At 36.0% G+C, this 19,811-nt stretch overlaps 1 protein-coding gene and 2 long non-coding RNA genes across 4 annotated transcripts; 1 reads left to right on the top strand and 2 right to left on the bottom strand.

Moving 5' to 3' along the window:
- Positions 1–1,038: 1,038 nt before the first annotated feature.
- LOC147762178 (uncharacterized) lies at positions 1,039–3,439 on the top strand. The gene is made up of 2 exons (XR_015333868.1): positions 1,039–1,492; positions 2,741–3,439. It is a non-coding gene; the product is annotated as an uncharacterized LOC147762178 (long non-coding RNA).
- Positions 3,440–7,045: 3,606 nt separating this feature from the next.
- On the bottom strand, positions 7,046–13,210 carry LOC106155805 (uncharacterized). 2 transcript variants are annotated; one of them, XM_087012282.1, is made up of 9 exons: positions 11,637–13,210; positions 11,261–11,398; positions 10,755–10,815; positions 10,259–10,372; positions 9,691–10,023; positions 9,149–9,362; positions 8,630–8,813; positions 8,317–8,370; positions 7,046–8,035 (listed from the first exon to the last, which is right to left on the bottom strand). In XM_087012282.1, exons 1-9 carry the CDS (start codon positions 11,665–11,667, stop codon positions 7,692–7,694), a joined length of 1,473 nt encoding a protein of 490 aa, XP_086868408.1. In that variant the 5' UTR covers positions 11,668–13,210; the 3' UTR covers positions 7,046–7,691. The 2 variants fall into 2 exon arrangements, with proteins under 2 accessions (XP_086868408.1, XP_086868409.1); XM_087012283.1 differs by having other exon boundaries at positions 11,261–11,395; positions 11,637–11,723.
- A 2,911-nt stretch (positions 13,211–16,121) lies between these two features.
- LOC147762179 (uncharacterized) lies at positions 16,122–17,960 on the bottom strand. The gene is made up of 2 exons (XR_015333730.1): positions 17,258–17,960; positions 16,122–16,632 (listed from the first exon to the last, which is right to left on the bottom strand). It is a non-coding gene; the product is annotated as an uncharacterized LOC147762179 (long non-coding RNA).
- Between the last annotated feature and the right edge of the window lie 1,851 nt (positions 17,961–19,811).

Raw genomic sequence — 19,811 nt, forward strand, 5'->3', positions numbered from 1 at the left:
GGCCATCTTGCTACAACATTGGTAAATCTGAAATAATTGGAAAAAAAATCACAACACTGAAAAGTACTTGGTATGTGCTAATGGCATGACGTGATGAAATGCTAAATTAAATAAAAAATTAATTATTTTTATAACATCCATAAATCATATTGTATTGATCAATTTCTCAGCCTACTGTAATAAAAACAAAATTAGTAGTTAATACCACTTTGTTCTTATACGTAATGATGGTACTGTAGTGGGGGATTTAGAGGGGGGCAGGGGTCTCCCCCCCCCCCCCCGGCCCCCTATTGAAATTAAAATTTTGACTAGCTGATTCATAGTTATAAATCATATGGCATCGTTTGGCATATGAAATACCAAACATTTTATGGCCCCTTTACTGAGCCCCGAACAGCACGCCAAGTTGGGGGGGGGGGGGGGGGGGGGTAGGGGGGTCAGCTTTGCACCCGAGGACCTCCCTAAAAATAATCTACCCCTGCATCTAAATGTTCGAGAATAATATCTAACATTCTCCTTTATTTAGCATAATTAGTCATCGTCATTATAACTAAATAAAGTGATTGCGACAGTTGTGATTGCGATAGTAGCGTATGTGTAAAATGTAAACAATATAACGAAAGTAGCGCACTTTCCTTAGTGTAGAATCACACACGGCTTGTACATTCAGAGCATGATAGCCCTTTCGGCAAACATATAAATTTTCATCTCTATGTGGCGCTGCTATGGGAACTAATGTTCCGTCTATCGCCCCAATGACATTTGGGAATCCGTCGATTAGGTGAAAGCCACCCTTCACGGCTCTGACCTCGGCTTGTGTTGTGGGGAATCTGATGGTGAGGGCAGGGTCTCTGCTCTCTAAGATGGCTCCCACCACATTGTGGACTGAACGGGACACAGAGGCAGCAGATATCCCTAGGCTGTCGCCTATCACAGCCTGAAAACTACCGGTCGCAAGCACGCCAAGGCAGGCAAGAACTTGTGTGGTGGGGGAGAGTGCTTGGGACCTTGCTGTTTTACGCCGCAGCTGGCCTTCAATCTTCTCCGTCAGCAACCTAATGCCCCTCTTCGACAGCCTGTACCTCCTCAGTACTCCCCTCTCTGTCTGCTCTTCTAAGACATCACGCCGCGGCATGTAAATCCGCCTACTTTCGTTTCGCACGACAAGAAAAGCTGCAGCCATTGCGCTAGGTGAACGCCAAGTTACGCATGCGCAAAGACTTAGCGACAGGGTCGGAGCTGTACCAAATATCTTGCGTAAATAGCGCATTATTTTGCGCAATATTACATTGCGAAACGTTCGTGAAAGGGTCTGTTCGCAAAAAAGGACTTTGCGCAATTGCGCAAACTGCGAAACGTTTCGTGAAAGCCGGCCCAGGAGCCACCGGCTCATTTGACGGTTATTTTGGAAAATATTAGATTTGGCCTCGTTTTTAAAACGTGGAGTGGTAACCCAAAGAAAATTTGGCGGGAGACGAAGGCATAGAGACAGGTAAGTTGTACATGTGTTTGTGCAATGAACAGTTGATTTAAATACTAATGCATTTGACAGGACAATACAGTATATGCTTAAGTTACATTTTATACACCGAAGAAGTGTTCGTGTATCGATTTCACTGAGTATTCTCTAAAGTTACTGGCGAATAGCAAAATGGCGGCACACAAAACGTCATTGTAAACATTGACTTTTGAACTGTGCCAAATGCAGCTTAAGGGTTTTTTTCTTTATCTGTTCCTGTTTTTTCATAGTTTGGCAATATTTTTTGAACATCTAAAATTTTAAAGATGTGCGATGGCCTGTAATTTGTAGAATTTCAACATTTCCAACAAGCTGTATATTCACCGTGCCGGGTACCTATCATTTAGTTGATCGAGTGATGGCAGTGGCGTTCTGGTCTCATGTATGGAATGAATGTCACCGTATAAGTGAAATGTTTGAATCTTGGCTTCTCATGCAATTTCTTCTTGTTTTAATGTGAAAAAGATGAAGTGGATTGCGAAATGACATTGTCATCCAACCTGCATACACGTATACGTATATATGCATATGGTGGTGTACCAGTACTTGTTTGCAAAGCGGTGGGGAGGGGGGGGGTGCATTGGTACCAGTAGTTGTGAAAGATTCAGTATTGTACACTAACCATAGGCATGTTTTAAAATATATGAATCTTAAATTATGTCTTTAAACATGTTTTCTTTTTTGCTGGGGGCGGGGGGTTAAATGTATTGTGTTAATTTTTTTAGAAAAAAACATGTAAACACAAAATAAGTTTTATTGCATTGGTTGGGGGTTTTGAGGAGAAGAATGTCATAAAAATGCAAGTTTAAAAAAGGTGAATAATATATGTATGTGTGTATGTACATTAAAGGAAACAGGCTCTTCAATGATGAGGGCATATGATAGTGATGTGGTGCTCTGACTTGCATGTGTTTTCTAATATTTTCATGCCTTGAATCAAATTGGGTTTTTAATTGATGATGGGTGTGCAACTTTGCCCAAAGTTCAGTTTCAAATGATTTTTGTTTATAACTACTATTATGAATTAAGTATAAATAGTGCAGTTTAAGGTAAAGATTGATTGTAAATACAGTGCTGTTTAAGATTGATTGTTACAGTTTACCTATTACAAAGATTGCAATAAATTATTATTAATTTCAGTGTGTATGTGTGTGAGCAATTGATAAATGTAGTTAGAATTTTTTAATGATATTCTATTGAAAACTCTATTATTTTTTCTAGGCTTGAATAGCATGAATGGGACCAGGATTATTCCTTTTGCCATGCCTTGACCTGCAATTATCATAACAAAAGCACCCATCATTTCCAAATGCTGTGTGGCAATGAACACCACAACCTCTGGGATACTTCTAAGAGATGCAAAAATATATTTTTGAGCTATGCTGTTGCTTATATTAATAGTTATTGGTTATCAGTATATAGAAATGCAGTTTGTGAAATCATTTTAGGTTTTAACCACATGAAGTTAGTTAAAAGTGTATGTGCAACTAAGTTAACAATACATTGTTATTTTTACTGTGCAGGTTTTTTTTATATATGTGTAGCTTACAGATAATATCAACTTATCAGAATACATGTAAAACAAGTTTATTCAAATGCAAATATGGATTGGTACCTGGTATCAGTGAAAGAAAATTAATATGACAACTTTGGGAAAATTTATGAAATTATATTATTTGTAAAAATTGAACCGGTCCACTTTGTAAAGGGGAATTGTGTGTTAGATGGTTAAATATATATAAATATATACCAATCAAGTAAGGTAGCATTAAATTATCACCTACTGGGTAATTAATGTACAATGTAATGTAAAATAACAATTTTGCAACGTACATGTCTCACTGGTAAAATATTTCAGACTAGTTGAATTTTATGTAAAATTAAAATATAACAATGTGAATAAATATAAATTGTCTTTCATTTGTTATTTTTCATATTGAATGAAAGGAATACCCTCATCAGTTGGCCTCAGGTAATAAAACGGTTTATTTACAATGAAAAAAATGTTAAAATTCATTTGTATTAGCACCGTGGTAAGTGCCAAGAAAAAAATTATTACTCAGTTGCTCTATATAAGTAATACTGTGTGAAGGAAAAACTAAAACGAGACTGAAGTCCATGAGGAAGCACTAAGTCAAAGCGAGGCTTATATGCGGATATTGTAAGTGAGCGTTTTCAGGCTGACATGGCCGTGAATTGATTTGTGCCATTCACAGCTTAAGGCAAAGTTCTTTACATGCTTACATTGACAGAAAGCTGAATAAATTTGCCACAACTTACTGGTAATTAAAAGTTGCGCGGAGGCCTCTATAGATACAAAGATCACAGTTAAAGATGAACTTCCGTTATAGCTTTCGTAAATTTTCGATTTCAAACTGTTTTTTTAACACTAAATAGGCTCTAGATCAACTCGTGGTGCATCTCACATTATTCGAAATTTATTTCTCAATATGTCAATGTATGTAATGTGTCCCTGAGTACGTTCATAGCCGAGATATTGCATCGTTTCTGACACCCTATAAATCTCTAAAACTTTAGCCGATTCAAAAATGTAAGACTTCCGGTTTGTTTAAAAGCCACCTAGCGGCAGACCAGTGGCTCCCGGGCTGTTTAGTTCGTGGATTTGTAGAGCTATGGCTCAACTCGTTGACTGCATTCTCAACGAATTGAGCCAGGCTTTACAAATCCTGAGAATGAATCGACTATCTACGGAGATAATATCACCAGAGATATTCACGGATATGTTCGGAGCCGAGATTTAATTACTGTACTCCGCAGGGACGACGTGTGGGGAGGTGTGTGAGAGGCGGAGAGACTATTAAAAGATTAGGCGGTTTTTCTTTCATGTACGTCCGCTATTTTTAGTTCTCAGTATTTGTAAAGTCTGGCTCAATTCGTTGAGAATGCGGCCGTTGTGAATGCGGTCATACTCACACATAGTAGGCCTACCCTACCATACCATTATGGGGATCCCACCCATCCAGCAAGCTCTCTTTTTAAATTCTTACCCAGTAATAGTAGACTGTTGACTTTAAAGGACAGTAAACGGTTTTAAGTAGTTTTTTTTCTCTACAGTATTAAATATTAATTCCACTTTTAGGCTTAATTCATAAATATTTTAATGGCCAGTGTTTTAGTTTAGAATATCGGCACATGAATCAATAAAATACCAAACAACTTTCATGGAAAATAAACTGAAATTAAATCTGGAGACTCCTTTATCTATTAGCATTTCGAATTTACATCTCGGCACGTTCGTCTTCATCACCATCATACTTCCGTCGCAGTCCGAAGCGCGAAATTCAAACAGTGCATATCAAAACCGTAAATAGGAGTCCTTACGTCGCGCTAGAGGACGGGTTTTATTAAGGCATTTTTGTTAGCGGTATTGTCATTAATTTAGAGAATCGTGAACAAATCTGGATGACTCTATCTATAAAAAAGCAATTGTTACCTAAAAATCATATACAAGAAAAAATAATGAAAAAAACGAATGCAGAATAATTTTTAAATTAAAAATGGAATCTGAATAACAAATACAACTTCAAGCAAATGAAATTGAATATAGAAAATCAAACTCATGATTTTGACTTATGTATTACATTACAATTTATTTTAAAACAATATCGGTACCTTGTCAATGCATGGAAGGACTGCGTGATAACGGCATACACCCTCCCCTACACATACACTAAACACACACACACACAGAGAGAGAGAGAGAGAGAGAGGCGCGATAATGGGGGGGGGGGGGGGGAGCCAATTAAATCAAATGCCTTTTCCCCGTTGCCAACGCTCTCAAATCAGGTCTTTTATCTAAAAAATGTTTTATTGTATAAAATACAACGTATATAATTCCACAGACTTCGGTCGAATGATGTAGCTGTGGGCATGAACCCAAAATATGATATAGCACTATCAACAATGAAATGTATTTTCTTAAAAAAAGAACTGTCACATTAGGATTAACCCAGCCCCCCCCCCCCCCCCCACCACCACCACCACTACCACCACCAATACGCCCCCTTTCTATTGATACTATACAAACTCAGCGTGTGTAGGAGTGTGAAAACTATGTGAAAGTAGGTCAAAAGTTCACGGATAGGATATGCCATGTAAAAGGTTCTTAGGGGAGTTTGGTCATCTCCTTTTGCTTTTCTTTTTTTTTCTGCCAATTTTGAGAAGAAATGTCAGTGTCTTTCATTCCACTTAGTAAATATAAATGCAGATAAGCCAATTTTCTTTCCTTTATTATTCGTCAGATGTAATAAAATACAACATTTCCTTAAAAACCTTTACCCCCTTTTGTGAATGCAATGCGTCGTCTGCAGAGCTCAGCGTCTGCCACCACGCTGGATGATTCTCGCTTCCCGGGAGCTGAACAGTTAATGCGGTCTGAAAATTTTTAGGGAGAGTCAGATGAAATAGAGAGGGACCGTGGCATTTACAAAGTTTTACATGGTGAAGCTGGAGTTTTGGGCTAGTTTTACTCGTTTATTTAAAAATTCGCAATATACTCTATCTTTCAGTAACTATATGATACCAAAATATTTTTCTGGCATCTTGATACATTTTCCCCTTCTGCCTCCCCCTAAAATGGTCCACACTAAAAAATCAATAATCGTATGGCAATTTTATACAGGCAATTGACCTACTTTTATACCCATGCAGCTATTGTCGAGTTTTATGGCTATGGAGTGAAAACGTGATACACGTCTGTGATATAAAAGTTATTTCTAATTACATTATTTACAAACTGTGCGTGTGGATCAAAAACGGTCCGATTCTTTAGCAAAAGGGTAAAATCACTTTTTGAAAACAATGAAAAAATTGGAGATGGGTCAAATCAGAAAAAAAAATGCATTTTTTCTCTTATATGCAAATTAGGTCCCCTGAAGTAATATATGACTGGCCGGAAGTGATGTTCACATCAGAGATTTGTAATGGTGATTATCTTAATGGTGATTAAAAAAATCTTACCAAAGTTTTCAGCTGTCGTCTGGAGAGAAAGAAATTTTCTGCAATAACACAATCATTCCACGAGCGAAGAATATATATAGTGCACCTGCCTCAGAGATGAGCTGCAGTACAGCAAGTTGAAGGAGCTTTATGACAGATCTTTTATATTTTTTTTTACCAGTACCAACTCCATTTAAAATGGCTTTTGTAAATTATATATGAGTTACCATTGAGAAAGGAAAATGCCTTCGATAATTGTTACTAAGGTCAGATGAAAATACCAGTACGACTTTTGATTTCCAGTTAATGTGAACAGTGATCTTGATCACTGATGTAAACATGTTAATGACATAATTTTTTTTTTAATTGAAATGCAATAAAGTACTGTATAGGACTAGAAATTGTATTGTTGTAATAAAAAATGCAGATGCTTTACAGTGGGCAACAGAAGGGATTGGGTTTTGATTATACTGTATGATATAAAATATCTGATGAAGAAATGTTAAGATAGAACTTTCTGAATGAATGTGTAAGTTGATAATAACATAATAAGGGAAAAGCATAGAATATGTTTTAGTCTGTTTATTAAATTGTTTTACCAAGTGGTTTCATCTAGGAATTCAATAGCTTGGCTCCTTTTTTAAAAAAAGATTGGTTTTTATCAAATTCAAAATATCTTAAACCTAAACAAGCATAATTTGCCCTGATTATCCATGAAACCATCTTCTTTTTCAAACTAGTATTCAATATTTTTAAATATTAAAAAAAAACTTGAACACAAGGGTGAGTAAAATGAAAAGGAAATTCAGAAAATACACAAGGTAGATTTATTATCACAGATCAATGAAGTTATCTAAAAATGTCTATTTAAAAGTAAATGAGATCATTAATGGCAGTATTTATTTAAAAAAAAAAGGAACGAGATTCTGGTCACGTTTTTTTTTTTTTTTGCACTGTTGCAATGTATTAAATAGTAAGGCAGTGTATATGTCTATATAAAAACACTTCTGATCCATAAGAAATTTAAAAGGACAAAGTTCAATACAAAATATTTTCCTGATTTTTAATATTTTTTCTTTAAATCATAAAGATAGCATAGTTCTGCAATGGGGGTATGAGGCTTCTATGAGTCTGTTTGATAAAAGTTCTTGCACTATTTTTGGAATTATATCACTTAGTAAAAGGTTCCACTGGCACCAGAGCACTGAGTTTTTTAAAACTTAACAAGCTGTGTCTTCTCCTGCCTGTGAGCATCCTCTCCAGCCTCATTTGATGAGAAAAGTAGGCAGTGAAGATACACACAAACTGCCTTCAGTGTCTGGAACACAAACAAGTCCTCCACCAGTGCCACTCCTACCAGAGCAGCCCAGTTGTACACAGCGCTGTCACTCAGCTCTCCGCCATACACAGTGCTGAGATATACTGCCACAGCCATGGAGACGCTCAGCAAAATGAATGCTGGATAGATCAAAAAGTGGGGCAACTTTCCGTCCTGCTTTCTGTTGACCATCATCTCCAGTGACTTCAGCTCAGTGTATGGCACCTCATCTGATGGTTCTGGAACATTTTGTGTGGAAATGAATTATTGCCAAAAGTATGTGGAAGTTTAACTAAAAAATGATGCCGGCTAATATTACCCCTGTTTAACATCACAATCACTGTTTTAATTATAATAAGGGCAAGGAAGCTTATGTTGGAATCAATGCTCTAAATATCTTCAAAATGTAAGCTGAAGCTGGATAACATGAAAATGCATTATCCTTTTTTTATATATTCATTCTTTTTTAAAATAATTTACTGAAATGACAGACATTGATGATACCAAAATGGACAATTACCTTCCCAAATATTAACTGCTACATCATGTGCATTGCCTTTCCTCTTGCTGTTGTCTAAAATTGCATTTAACAAGGGATATGTAAAAGGAAATATAAAAAGTTATTTGTTTGAGCCATATATTGCTACTGTTGAACATTAATTAGGAAACAGTAAATGAAAATTTTAGGATGTTACATCTGTTCTACGCTATCAAAAAGGATTAAAAAACATCATCATATAGACATGTCTACAGCATAATATAATGGCATACTATTATATATATATATATACATATATATATATATATATATATATATATATATATATGATTACCTGGGATGAGAAAACTTGGGTTGAAGTGAGCAATGAGACTGTAAAAAGATGCAACATCTGCATTTCTGAAGCTGGAAATCTTCCCAGCATGGGATTTTGGGATTTCTGCCTGCATCTCCTTTTGCATATTTGAGTTTAGCCTAGGGTTGTTAGGAGGAGGAGCATATGTGTAGCTGGGTGTTTTCTGAAATATTGAAAATCGTCCAATAATTGATTCTGCTGACTGGTAAATATAGTCAAAATATTCCACAGATGGGGACATTTATTCTGGTGGTGGTTTGATGTTGCACAATAATACCTCAATATGAGTATAATGTCTTTTTATGTTCTGGTATATACATGTACATATGTGCTTGTAAGTCAAGCCAAATATGTTGTCAAACATAACAGAAATGATACAAGTGTCTGTTTTTAATTACAAGAAGGCAATACATGTATGTCTCAAAAGCAATCCATGATATCTGAACAGGCACATAAATGCATGCACAAACTAAAAATAGAAAAAAGAGTAATAAATACCCCTTTCTTGCTGTCCACATCTCCCATGGCAACCATATCTTCCTTGACAACCAAATTTTCCTTGGCAACCATTTCTTCAATCTGTGCCATAGCCTGGTGTTCAACAGTTGCATGTGCCAAATCATAGCCCTTCTCAAAGTCATAAACCACCTGTTTCATCATGGTCTCCACACTTCCATGCACAACTTGTTGGAACCCATCACTGATTGTGCAACTGAAAAAAATATAAATCTTTCTTCAATCAAGAAATATAGTAAAAAAAATTAGTATTATTGGTAGAATAACACTCTGACTATAATTACTAACTCCATTTACACACTCAGAACATGTGTCACATAAACAAGAAAATGTGAAATCATTATAATACTATTAATAGTCTACAAAATGAAACAAGTGTCCAGACCAATACAAGTTGTCAGAATCAGTCATGGCTATGAGCAAGACCTGTGGTCAACTCCCAAGCTAAAGACAAATTTAATTTTATTCTTATCTAACATAACCGTGAAATGAGGAGTCTTAAAATGAACACACAAAATAATTACATGTCATCATACTGGGGCTCATCTTCCAGGTTCTGCAGCACAGTGTCACCAGTGTCCTCTCTGTCATAGCACCTGATATTGTACATTGCTACATCATATATGCCATTCACAAGGAATGTTCCTATATTGACAAGGAGGCTGGAGAGGAAGATACCTCTATCAAGCTGAATGACACCAACAGCACTGAGAAGGGTACTGGTAAGCAGCATGTTTGCAAACATGTAGTTCAAGGTGCTGTTAAACCACAGAAGGACAGGGGCCAGCTTCAAGCTGGAACAGCGTGTCCATCCATGACAGGACCACAAATACAGAAGGCAAGTTTGCAGTCCAAACCTGAAAAATATTTTATAAATTAAAAAATTTATATCAAATATCAAAGTATGTACATTTTACATGAAAATTGCATTCCATGTTGAAGAAAAACTGAATACTGCATTAAGAAATCAGAATATGTATCATTATTATTATTATTATCTTTCATATTTTATTTGTCTATAACTTGTAAAAGCAGACATTTCAAAGTACATCATATGCTTATTCATCAATTGTGAGAAAGTCTCTAACTTACCTGGAGTTCTTACAAGACTCCAAAGTGGTGTATCCCACTGTGAGGCATCCATTCCTGCTGAAGTGGGATTCACAGCCAGATACTGTATCATATACTGTTATATCCAGCACATTCCTTCAATGAAAGAAAAATGATAATAAAAATTCACTCAAATTTCTTTATACAACACATTTAACAATCAATATTTCAAATAAATCTGGGCTTCCATCCAACTAAACTGAGAAGCTAGCTAACAGTTTTTTTTTTCAAAAATACATAAGAGTATGTTAAACTGGCATTGAACTCCATCTGAATGTGTAAAAATATCTACTATAAAAAAATAACATAACAATATGAATATAACTTAAACTACAGATGCATCCAAGGTATTCATGACACAAAACATATTTCAGAACAATGACAAAAATAATCTTCATTTGATTTGCAGAACTTTCTTTATACAGGTCCAATAGTGTAAATATGTTTGTGATGTTCCAGTTTGTATTTTTAAAATTACCATTGAGCTCCTGGTCTATCACTGATGTACACCACAACCTTCTTCAGTTTTCCCAGGGACTCTGAGTTTACAATAAAAAAGATTCACTATAATGATTAAATGTTAGTGTGTTGTTTTAGAGTACAACATGCATCAAATACAACAGAGTTGTAGTTTAATTCTAAAAATAAATTTAGTTAATGCATAACAATACCATAAGAACCTTGGTGTTTAACAAATCACCAAGAATTCTTGCACTAACTCTCTCTGAACATGCTCTGCACTTAACTTTATGATAAAAAGTCAACATAACTGAGTTAACATTATACTTTAAGTAATAGTAATCATATATAATATAGCCACTGACTGAGATGAACAGCAAACTGCGACCTGATGTTCCAGTTAAGACTGTACATGCTGAATTGAATGTAATAAAGTAAATGGCAGTCAGCTGCTAATAATACTGTTGAATCAATATTTGCAGGAAAAGAAATTTATATGTGCTCCAAAATATTCAAGATACTCACCTTTTGTATACAAAAGAAACCATTTCTTCTGTCCTACCCCAAGGAAATTGTGCTTCCTCCCATGTTCATTCAGATTATATTCAGGAGATACCCCCTGGTCTCCTATCAACTGCAATCTGACTTTGGGTGTCTTTACTGCTACAAAACAACATATTTCTATAGTTTGGAAAAAATTCAGTTAAACAACAACTTTAATAATTATATACAACTGTAAGACTCTTCATTGGCCTATATCTCTATTTATATTTTTGTCATTTCAGTATTAAAATATATTAAAATATATTATTATTATTATTATTCACACAATAATAACTAGTTTAAGCTTTTCAACAAGGATCAGAATCAATAACTTGAAAGATCTTAGCATCACTTTTACCTCTTTTCAGCCCATTTTGAACTGCTACCATGTATCTATAGTGATGTTCACCAGAATATTTGGGAACAACTATGATACCACTTTGCTTTCTCTGAAATGATAATGACCACTATAATTATAAGGCAAAGGAAAAGAAAGGAAGGGAAAGGAAAGAAATGTAAAAATAAAACAATAATGTTTTGAAAATGATTACAGCAGAAACTGTTTTTATACTTTCATGCAGACTAAATTTAAAATGTAAGTGCAACACAAAATTTTGTTTCACTCTCAGTACCTTCTTCCAATTGAACCAAATGATATAACTCGTGCTGAGTGACATAATGCCCAAAAACGCAAAGATGAATGCAAATGTGAGATTCTGGTACAGCATGATCTTTTGTGGAGCTTTTTTCAAGGCAAAAGCTAGCAAAGAAAAGAAAGGATGTAGCTTAAAAATGGAAAGCAAGGAAGCAACCAAGGGCAAAGAGAAGTATAGGAAGCACGATTAATTTAAATGAATATAAAAAAATAGAGAAAGTAGGGTCTAATGAATTAGTCTCAAACAAAACAAAACAATAACACAAAGTAAGATGCTGAATGCATGGAACTTTGACAAACCAAATTAAAAAAAAAAACAAAAAAACATCACAATTTGTGCTAAATGAATGGTGAAAAAACATTGGTTCCCCGTGAGTTGTTTTAATGTATATCGCCTGCTTTGTAAACAAAAAAGGTGCAAAAGAGTTACATAAGTCTAAAGTTTGATGATATACTTACCTCCATGGAGAGGTTGCATGAGTAGCAACATCAACAAAACTTTGATCTTCAAGTTCTTCATACTGGCAAATTTTTTATATGTTCTCCCTGTATCAAATAATATGAAGCCGTGTACAACAAACACGTATATTTAAAAAATAAGTCGCGATTCAGCGAATAAACGAGAAATTATCGATATTTCAAACAATTTGGACGGAGTTGACTTTGACTTCCGCCCAAATCTCACAAATGTCTGTTGCTAATTGACGTCACAGACACAATCAGCTCACGTGACCATTGTGCTGGGATGTGCGGTTGTGATGTTAAAACAGCCAAATCGATAATAATAGTTATAAATAACATTCACCTTAAGGTTCACTGCACAGCCTGATTGGGGCTTTAATAAATTACTTTAAAGAGGATAAGTATGGTTTATGTTATCTTTCGTATTTGTTTGAATATATGCATATATATCTACTTAAATAGAAGACAGTGGAAGACTGGCTGCACTAATAGGGGAGACCGGGGCTAGTTGGACCCCGGGGTAAGTTGGCCCCCCGTCAATTTATGAAAAAGTAACTACGAGGTAAAAAAATTGGTCACATACTCTTGTAAAGTGACCGTAGCCTACAATACTAAGGAAGTGTCGGACGTTAATAAGTTTTACTTAAGCGGTGAGTCCAAATAAACGATTTTTGCACCCAAAAGTAATTTTGTTTATCAGAATTAAAAATCTATTTTCATAGGCTTTTGATCGAATATAATATATGTATAGGGCATCAAACTGAAGCTCATTGTTTCAAGTTTCACAGAGATATATCATCGTCGCTCATTCTAGCATCATAAATGGTTGTCATGCTTTAAAATAAAAAAAGGTGCACCCGGGGCTAGTTGGCTCCCTAGAATCGGGGCAAGTTGGACCCTCATATTACCCACAATCCTTTGCGTGCAACGCTGTTTGAAATAAACAAGGTGGTGAAATTGACAAAGCTTGCCGGTGTTTACCGTCTGATTGATTTCATGTAATTGGCTCTCTGGTGTCTTTTCGATAATTTATATTAGAAATGTTCTGTTGATTGTATGTATTAAAAAGTAAATCCATTGGACTTTCCTTAGAAAAATATTTATTTTGTCTTAATTCATTTTTAGGGGATTCCCTTTGTATTTATAGTGTTATATGTGGCCCCAAGGGGATTTTCCACCCCTCCCTAGCTAGAGACCATTGTTGAAACAAACTCAATGGTTTAAAACTGAATTTGTTACTTTCTTTTAAAACGAAAATTTATTATTCGTTTTCATTCATTAAAAACCTGCTTTATACCATTATTAATTTATTCTTAATTAAAACAAAACAAATTTTATTGATAGATATTTTGGTTCTTGCAGCACATACCCCCCCCCCCCCCCCTACAACGTGACGTACGGAAACCTCAATAAATCTGCCTCATTTGAACTATTTATTCATCAAAGACTCAAAAATCAATTTAATAAATAAAAAATGTATAAAAATGTATTTCGAGGCGTTTACAAGGGATATATACTTCATTTTCGTATAGAGGGGCCAACTTGCCCCGACATTACTGTCCTTAGGGCCATCTTGCCCCGTTGCGGGGCAAGTTGGCCCCCTTGACGTCAACTGCGTCTTTTGACAAATTGTGAGCCATCTGGCATTATATTTGAAAAATAATGACGTTGTATACGTAGCTTAATTAATGGGCCTTACTTTGAAACCGGTTTTGTTACCCAAAAATCAATTTAATAAATAAAAAATGTATAAAAATGTATTTCGAGGCGTTTACAAGGGATATATACTTCATTTTCGTATAGAGGGGCCAACTTGCCCCGACATTACTGTCCTTAGGGCCATCTTGCCCCGTTGCGGGGCAAGTTGGCCCCCTTGACGTCAACTGCGTCTTTTGACAAATTGTGAGCCATCTGGCATTATATTTGAAAAATAATGACGTTGTATACGTAGCTTAATTAATGGGCCTTACTTTGAAACCGGTTTTGTTACTATAACCCATTCCTAGTTGGCTCTACAAGGCCAAAAGTGTCTAACTGGGCCAACTAGCCCCGGTCTCCCCTATCATTAGCAGGGGCGGATCCAGGATTATTTAAAGAGGGTGTCCGCGGATGCGAAGTTGACCCCCACCCCCCCTTTGGCGTGGGTTCGGGGGCTGCTGAAGATCCCCGAAAAAATGGTAGCTTTTGAGGGCGGACGGTGTCATCTGGTACTGATTAAAATTATGATTCAGCTAGTCAAAATTCTTATTTCAGGAGGGGATCATTGGTGCGATTTTTTACAGAAATCGAAAAGGGGGGGGGGGGGGGTAGGAGCCCCCTGAATAAAGGTTAGACATGAATCTCAGCAATATTATTATTACTTAAATACACATCTGAATCCTGCACATGTGCACACACACACACGCGTGCACTGGTATATGCACACTATATTGCAGAGCATAATTTAGCCTTTGACACAAGAGCTCCGAGAACTGGAGTAGTTTTCAATGGATGTCAACGTAAGCGACGCAGATGTGTCAACCTCATCCACCAGACCCAAAGGCGTTCCAAAATGAGCCCAACACACTTAAAAACATGTCATACAAAGTTTAAATACCTCTACTGAGTATGTAAAATTCAACAAGTATGTAAAAGTCAAGATTTCGTCGCTGTCAGTCACAAGCAGGTACCTCTGTCTAAACGGCCTTGACCTATTATCATATTATTTCACTAGAGTCTATGCCAATCTAAGTGTGCATATATTTAATTTTATTTCTTCACCATGATTTTCTGTCGCAAAAGAAGTCCTAAATAAATAATTAACCACACTAGAATGACTTTATTTTATAGTTTGATATGAGTGTGGTTTGTGTGACTGCATTGAGGTGGGTAACAGTTAAGACAATTCCTTTTTGAACGGTGACAAGTGGGTCGAGTCCATTCGATTTGAGGAGTTACAGTTAGGACGAGTCCATTCTATTTGAGGGGTAACAGGTAGGGCGAGTCTATTCCATTTGAGGGGTTGCAGGTGGGGCGAGTCCATTCCATCTGAGGGGTGACAGGTGGGCCAAGTCCATTCTTTTTGAGGGGTGGCAGGTTGGGTGAGTCCATTTCATCTGAGGGGTGACAGGTGAGGCGAGTCCATTCCATTTGAGGGGTGGCAGGTGAGGCGAGTCCATTCCATCTGAAGGGGTGACAGGAGGGGCGAGTTCATTTCATCTGAGGGGTGACAGGTGGGGCGATTCCATTCTTTTTGAGGGGTGACAGGTGAGGCGTGTTCGTCCGATTTGAGGAGCGCATGCACGTGAAATCACCACAAAATTACATTATAATGTCCGTGGAATTAACTTTATAAAATATATTTTTTTAAATATTGTGTTAGCAAAGTTTTGGGGGGATATAAACTTGTATCATGCAGAATTAATCATTAAATTATTGGTCTTAAAAATTTGCTTTTCCACAATTTCATATAAATATAACCTTTTTGTCGGTACATTTGTGACTGTGTGGAAATAAATCTACGTCACAAAATTAAATTAAGGGATCAATATATTTAAAACATTTTTTTTTTTGAAGAAGCAAACTGTTGCCATTTCAAGTGTGTCTCTCAACTTTCTCATTTTTTCCGTTTAAATTTTAAATTGAAGTATTTATATGACAAGAAGATCGTGAAATTTGAACCAATTTTCTGCAACAATAACCAGAATCCTTCAAAAATGGTCCCATATTAAAATTGAGAGAATGATATCTGGGAGGACGTACTCATTTATTCCAAGAGATATAAAAAACTGTCTAACTACAGAATAAAATACAGAATAGCTTTTCAAAAAGCAAAATCGTAAATTCACACATTGTATTTATAAATGTGGGCTGTTGGAAAATCTTGAACGTGTATTCTTAAAATGCTCAAACTCAATAATTTACAAAATACTAGGAATATTTACAAACTTAAAAAAAAATCTTTTGGTTTTAGATATCTTCTGTTACTGCAGAAATCAACAATCCCAAACACAATATTTACAGATCAGTTTTAGCGGATTTAATTCGAAAGTGCTCAAACAGTTTTTATACCTTTATTATTACCACTATTATCTTATCGACATTATTTCATATCAAAGTAAAAGAAACAAGCAATGACAAACTTATCTATTCAGCTTTTATTAAAATGCATGAATTTGAGTTTGGTTCCAGAAAGTGAATGAAAAACTTGGTTGCTAGCAGGCGGGTGTTGTGCAGTACTCAGTATCTCAGCTGACTTCTGAAATGAGAAAGTAATGTAAACAATATTTGACTAAACGGGCAGACTTGGAAAATACAACAATGCATTTTACATCAAAATGAAGAGGGCGCTGACTTGTCCGATGTTCAGGCTCAGATAGCACCCCTCAAAAAACCAATCTACATCGTGTTGACCTTACGCCAAAATTAAGATCTGAGATTATTAATAAAGATATTTGAGATATCTTGCTTTGTAAAAATAAACATTGAAAACAATCCTTTAATTCGTGGAGGTTATTACTAAGGACGTTAATTTATTTTACCTACTATTCAATGTTGTAATATCGAAAATCGCTATGCAACACGCGTTTGTGCGTCATATTTTGACCATAAAATTGATGTACACGTTGATAGGGCACACTTGTCTTTGGACCAAAAGCTCAGAACTGTGGCAAGTACAGTATTATCATCTAAATTAGTCCGTGATTTTTGTGGTAATATTCCCATTTACTTTTAAGCTAGCTTATATTCTGAGTGACATAAAAGAAACGACAGGCAAAACATAACAAAGAATCGCAACATAAATCCTTTTCGTAATTTTCCTTGCATTCTTTCACGCTTTGTATATCTACTGACTAAGGTTACTAAGAAAAAATGATACTTACGGAACATGCATTTGTGTCTTCCCCTCATAAAAGTTCGACCTTGCAACTGTACCACACATGCTGTTGCGTCTTCACCCTGATGTGTCCTACTGCCTAGTGAGCATTGGGGAAGACAGCTCGCACTATGATGAGCAACTTATTGTTATGCAAATTACAGACAGGTATGGCCCATTTTAGGTGAGGGACTGTGGCTGGAACTGTTCACGAATGTTCACTGCCAAAATCATGTAGATGAAGATTTGACTGAGGTCCACTTGTTGTTAAAATACACCATTTTATTCCACAAATATAGCGCATGCGTCTTTCATCATGCGGTTTGATTCAACACTTCCACAAAACTCAACGCCAGGGAAAGAGAATATTGATAGTGGCGGATTTAGAGGGGGCCAGGGAGGTCGTGACCCCCTCTTCGGTTTCTGAAAAAATTACACTAATATTCCCCTCTTGTTTTGATTTTTTTCAATTGAGGCTTACTGTCTGGTAACTCTCAGATTTAGGTTGATGATTTTGAGTTTCTATGACCCCCTCTTCGGTTTCTGAAAAAAATTACACTAATATTCCCCTCTTGTTTTGATTTTTTTCAATTGAGGCTTACTGTCTGGTAACTCTCAGATTTAGGTTGATGATTTTGAGTAACAGCAAGCTGACTTCAAGTAGTAGACCTAGTAGTTAAAATAGAATAAAGAAAAAATATAAGGTCACAAATCGCAAAGAGATATTATAGGGAAAGATGATGACGAATTTTCCGTTTTGAAAAAGAAATTAAAAATAGGGCCTAATGCTATCGGCGATTAAGGACAACAGTACCAAAAATGCGATCAAATTCCATTTCCGGCTATATTTTGCTTGTTATACCTTTAAAAATTAATAACTACAGGGTTACTACTTAATACTTTGTTGCTTTTGCATGGGGGCACGTACGCGCGCTCGAGAGAGAGAGAGAGAGAGAGAGAGAGTATTTATTTAACGTTAGAACGTGATATTAGACTACAATGTGATTTATTTGACTTTCATTTGAAAAAATGATGTCCTTTTTGAATGTGGTAGGCATCATGTTTGTAGAATGTGGCGTCTCTTACAATGACCCGTTCGAAAGAAAGTTGAAATAACAAGATTTTGCAAATTAGATAGATAATATATAATAATTTATTAAACCAATAAAATACAAATGTATAACATCTGGAATTTTTTGCCCTGTAATAGCACCATTATTGAATAAAACTTTTTAAATGTACTAGAATGAAATTACGTATTAGTGTGAAAAAGAATTACTGCTGAAGGATAAAAGCTAGATAAAAATCACTTACTACCCTCAAAAACTAAAAGCATCGAGATACTGGGTAAAAATTTGAATAGAATTTGAGCTGGATCAGTCATGATGGAAGCTGTTTTATTCTTAACCCTATCGAGATAAAATGAATGAATGGAAGTATTGGCAAGTGCGACCGCCCATCACATAATCCCAGCAGTTGAGTTAAAACTGGCGGCGAATAAACATGAGTAAACTGAAAAAGAAAAAAGTCTTTTCCATTCATCAGTACCTCTGGAGATGTCGCGTTGTCTTTTGGCGTAGTCACTGTATCTATTACACCTATACTAACTTATCAGTGTAATGATTGACGTGTGTTTATATAACTGTCAATTTCATTCAGGGTAGATAAAGTGAGCTGATAACTTGGTTTTAATCTCTTTTTTAAACAGCTCTCAGAAGTTTATCATTTTTCTCCAATGAACAAAGCTTAAGCTAAGTTATTTTCACCTCACCTGTGATAAAATAGATCGCACTACATGTAGTGTGTTTCACCAGCCATAGATAATATACATATTTTAAACTACGCAAATAAAGAGTTCCTTTGTTTTCTCCCACTCAAATTTATACTTCTGAGGGCCATGACTCTCTTCGACAGCTTTAGTTATCATCTGAGTGTTAATTGAGATTGGCATTTGTTTATGGTAAAATTTGATTTGTTATGTAAATGGTATTTTTCTCTAAGTGGCCTTTGATCCTCTTTTTTTCTGACACTCGCCGCACATTTGTAAAAAAACATCTGGAAAAACTTAAAATAGACGTCTTCGTTACCCTGGCCAGTGGTGGAATCACGAACGCAGGTTTTGATAATTATACAATATATGGTGACTTGTGCCCCCCCCCCCCCCACTCCATTCAAAGTTGGGGTTTGGAAATATATGATAGTCAACATCAATTTCATACACCACTGTTAACGAACTTTAAATATTGAAGACATTTTTCGGCGTTTTCTTCTGTTAAATATTTGTGAGAGTGGGTCAAAATCGTTTTTCAAGTGGTCGCAGGCAGTGTAACAGGGACACTAGGTAGAGCTACACGAAGTGGGATTGTAGTAATTTTTCTGTGAGCCGTCGTCCTCTACAGCTGGGCATGACGTACCGTCTGGCCACACGGGGCGCTAGTAGTCTTATCTGGTACAAAAATACTGAAAAGTGATTTTTTAAAAATACTATATGTAAGGGCCCCTGATATTAGAGGGTAGGCACGCCACTGCTCGTCATCTGTTAAAGGAGAAACTAAAATGAT

The sequence above is a fragment of the Lingula anatina genome, chromosome 4 (genome assembly GCF_051362555.1).
Source record: "Lingula anatina isolate TDL-2025a chromosome 4, LinAna3.0, whole genome shotgun sequence".
Classification (NCBI taxonomy): Eukaryota; Metazoa; Brachiopoda; class Lingulata; order Lingulida; family Lingulidae; genus Lingula; species Lingula anatina.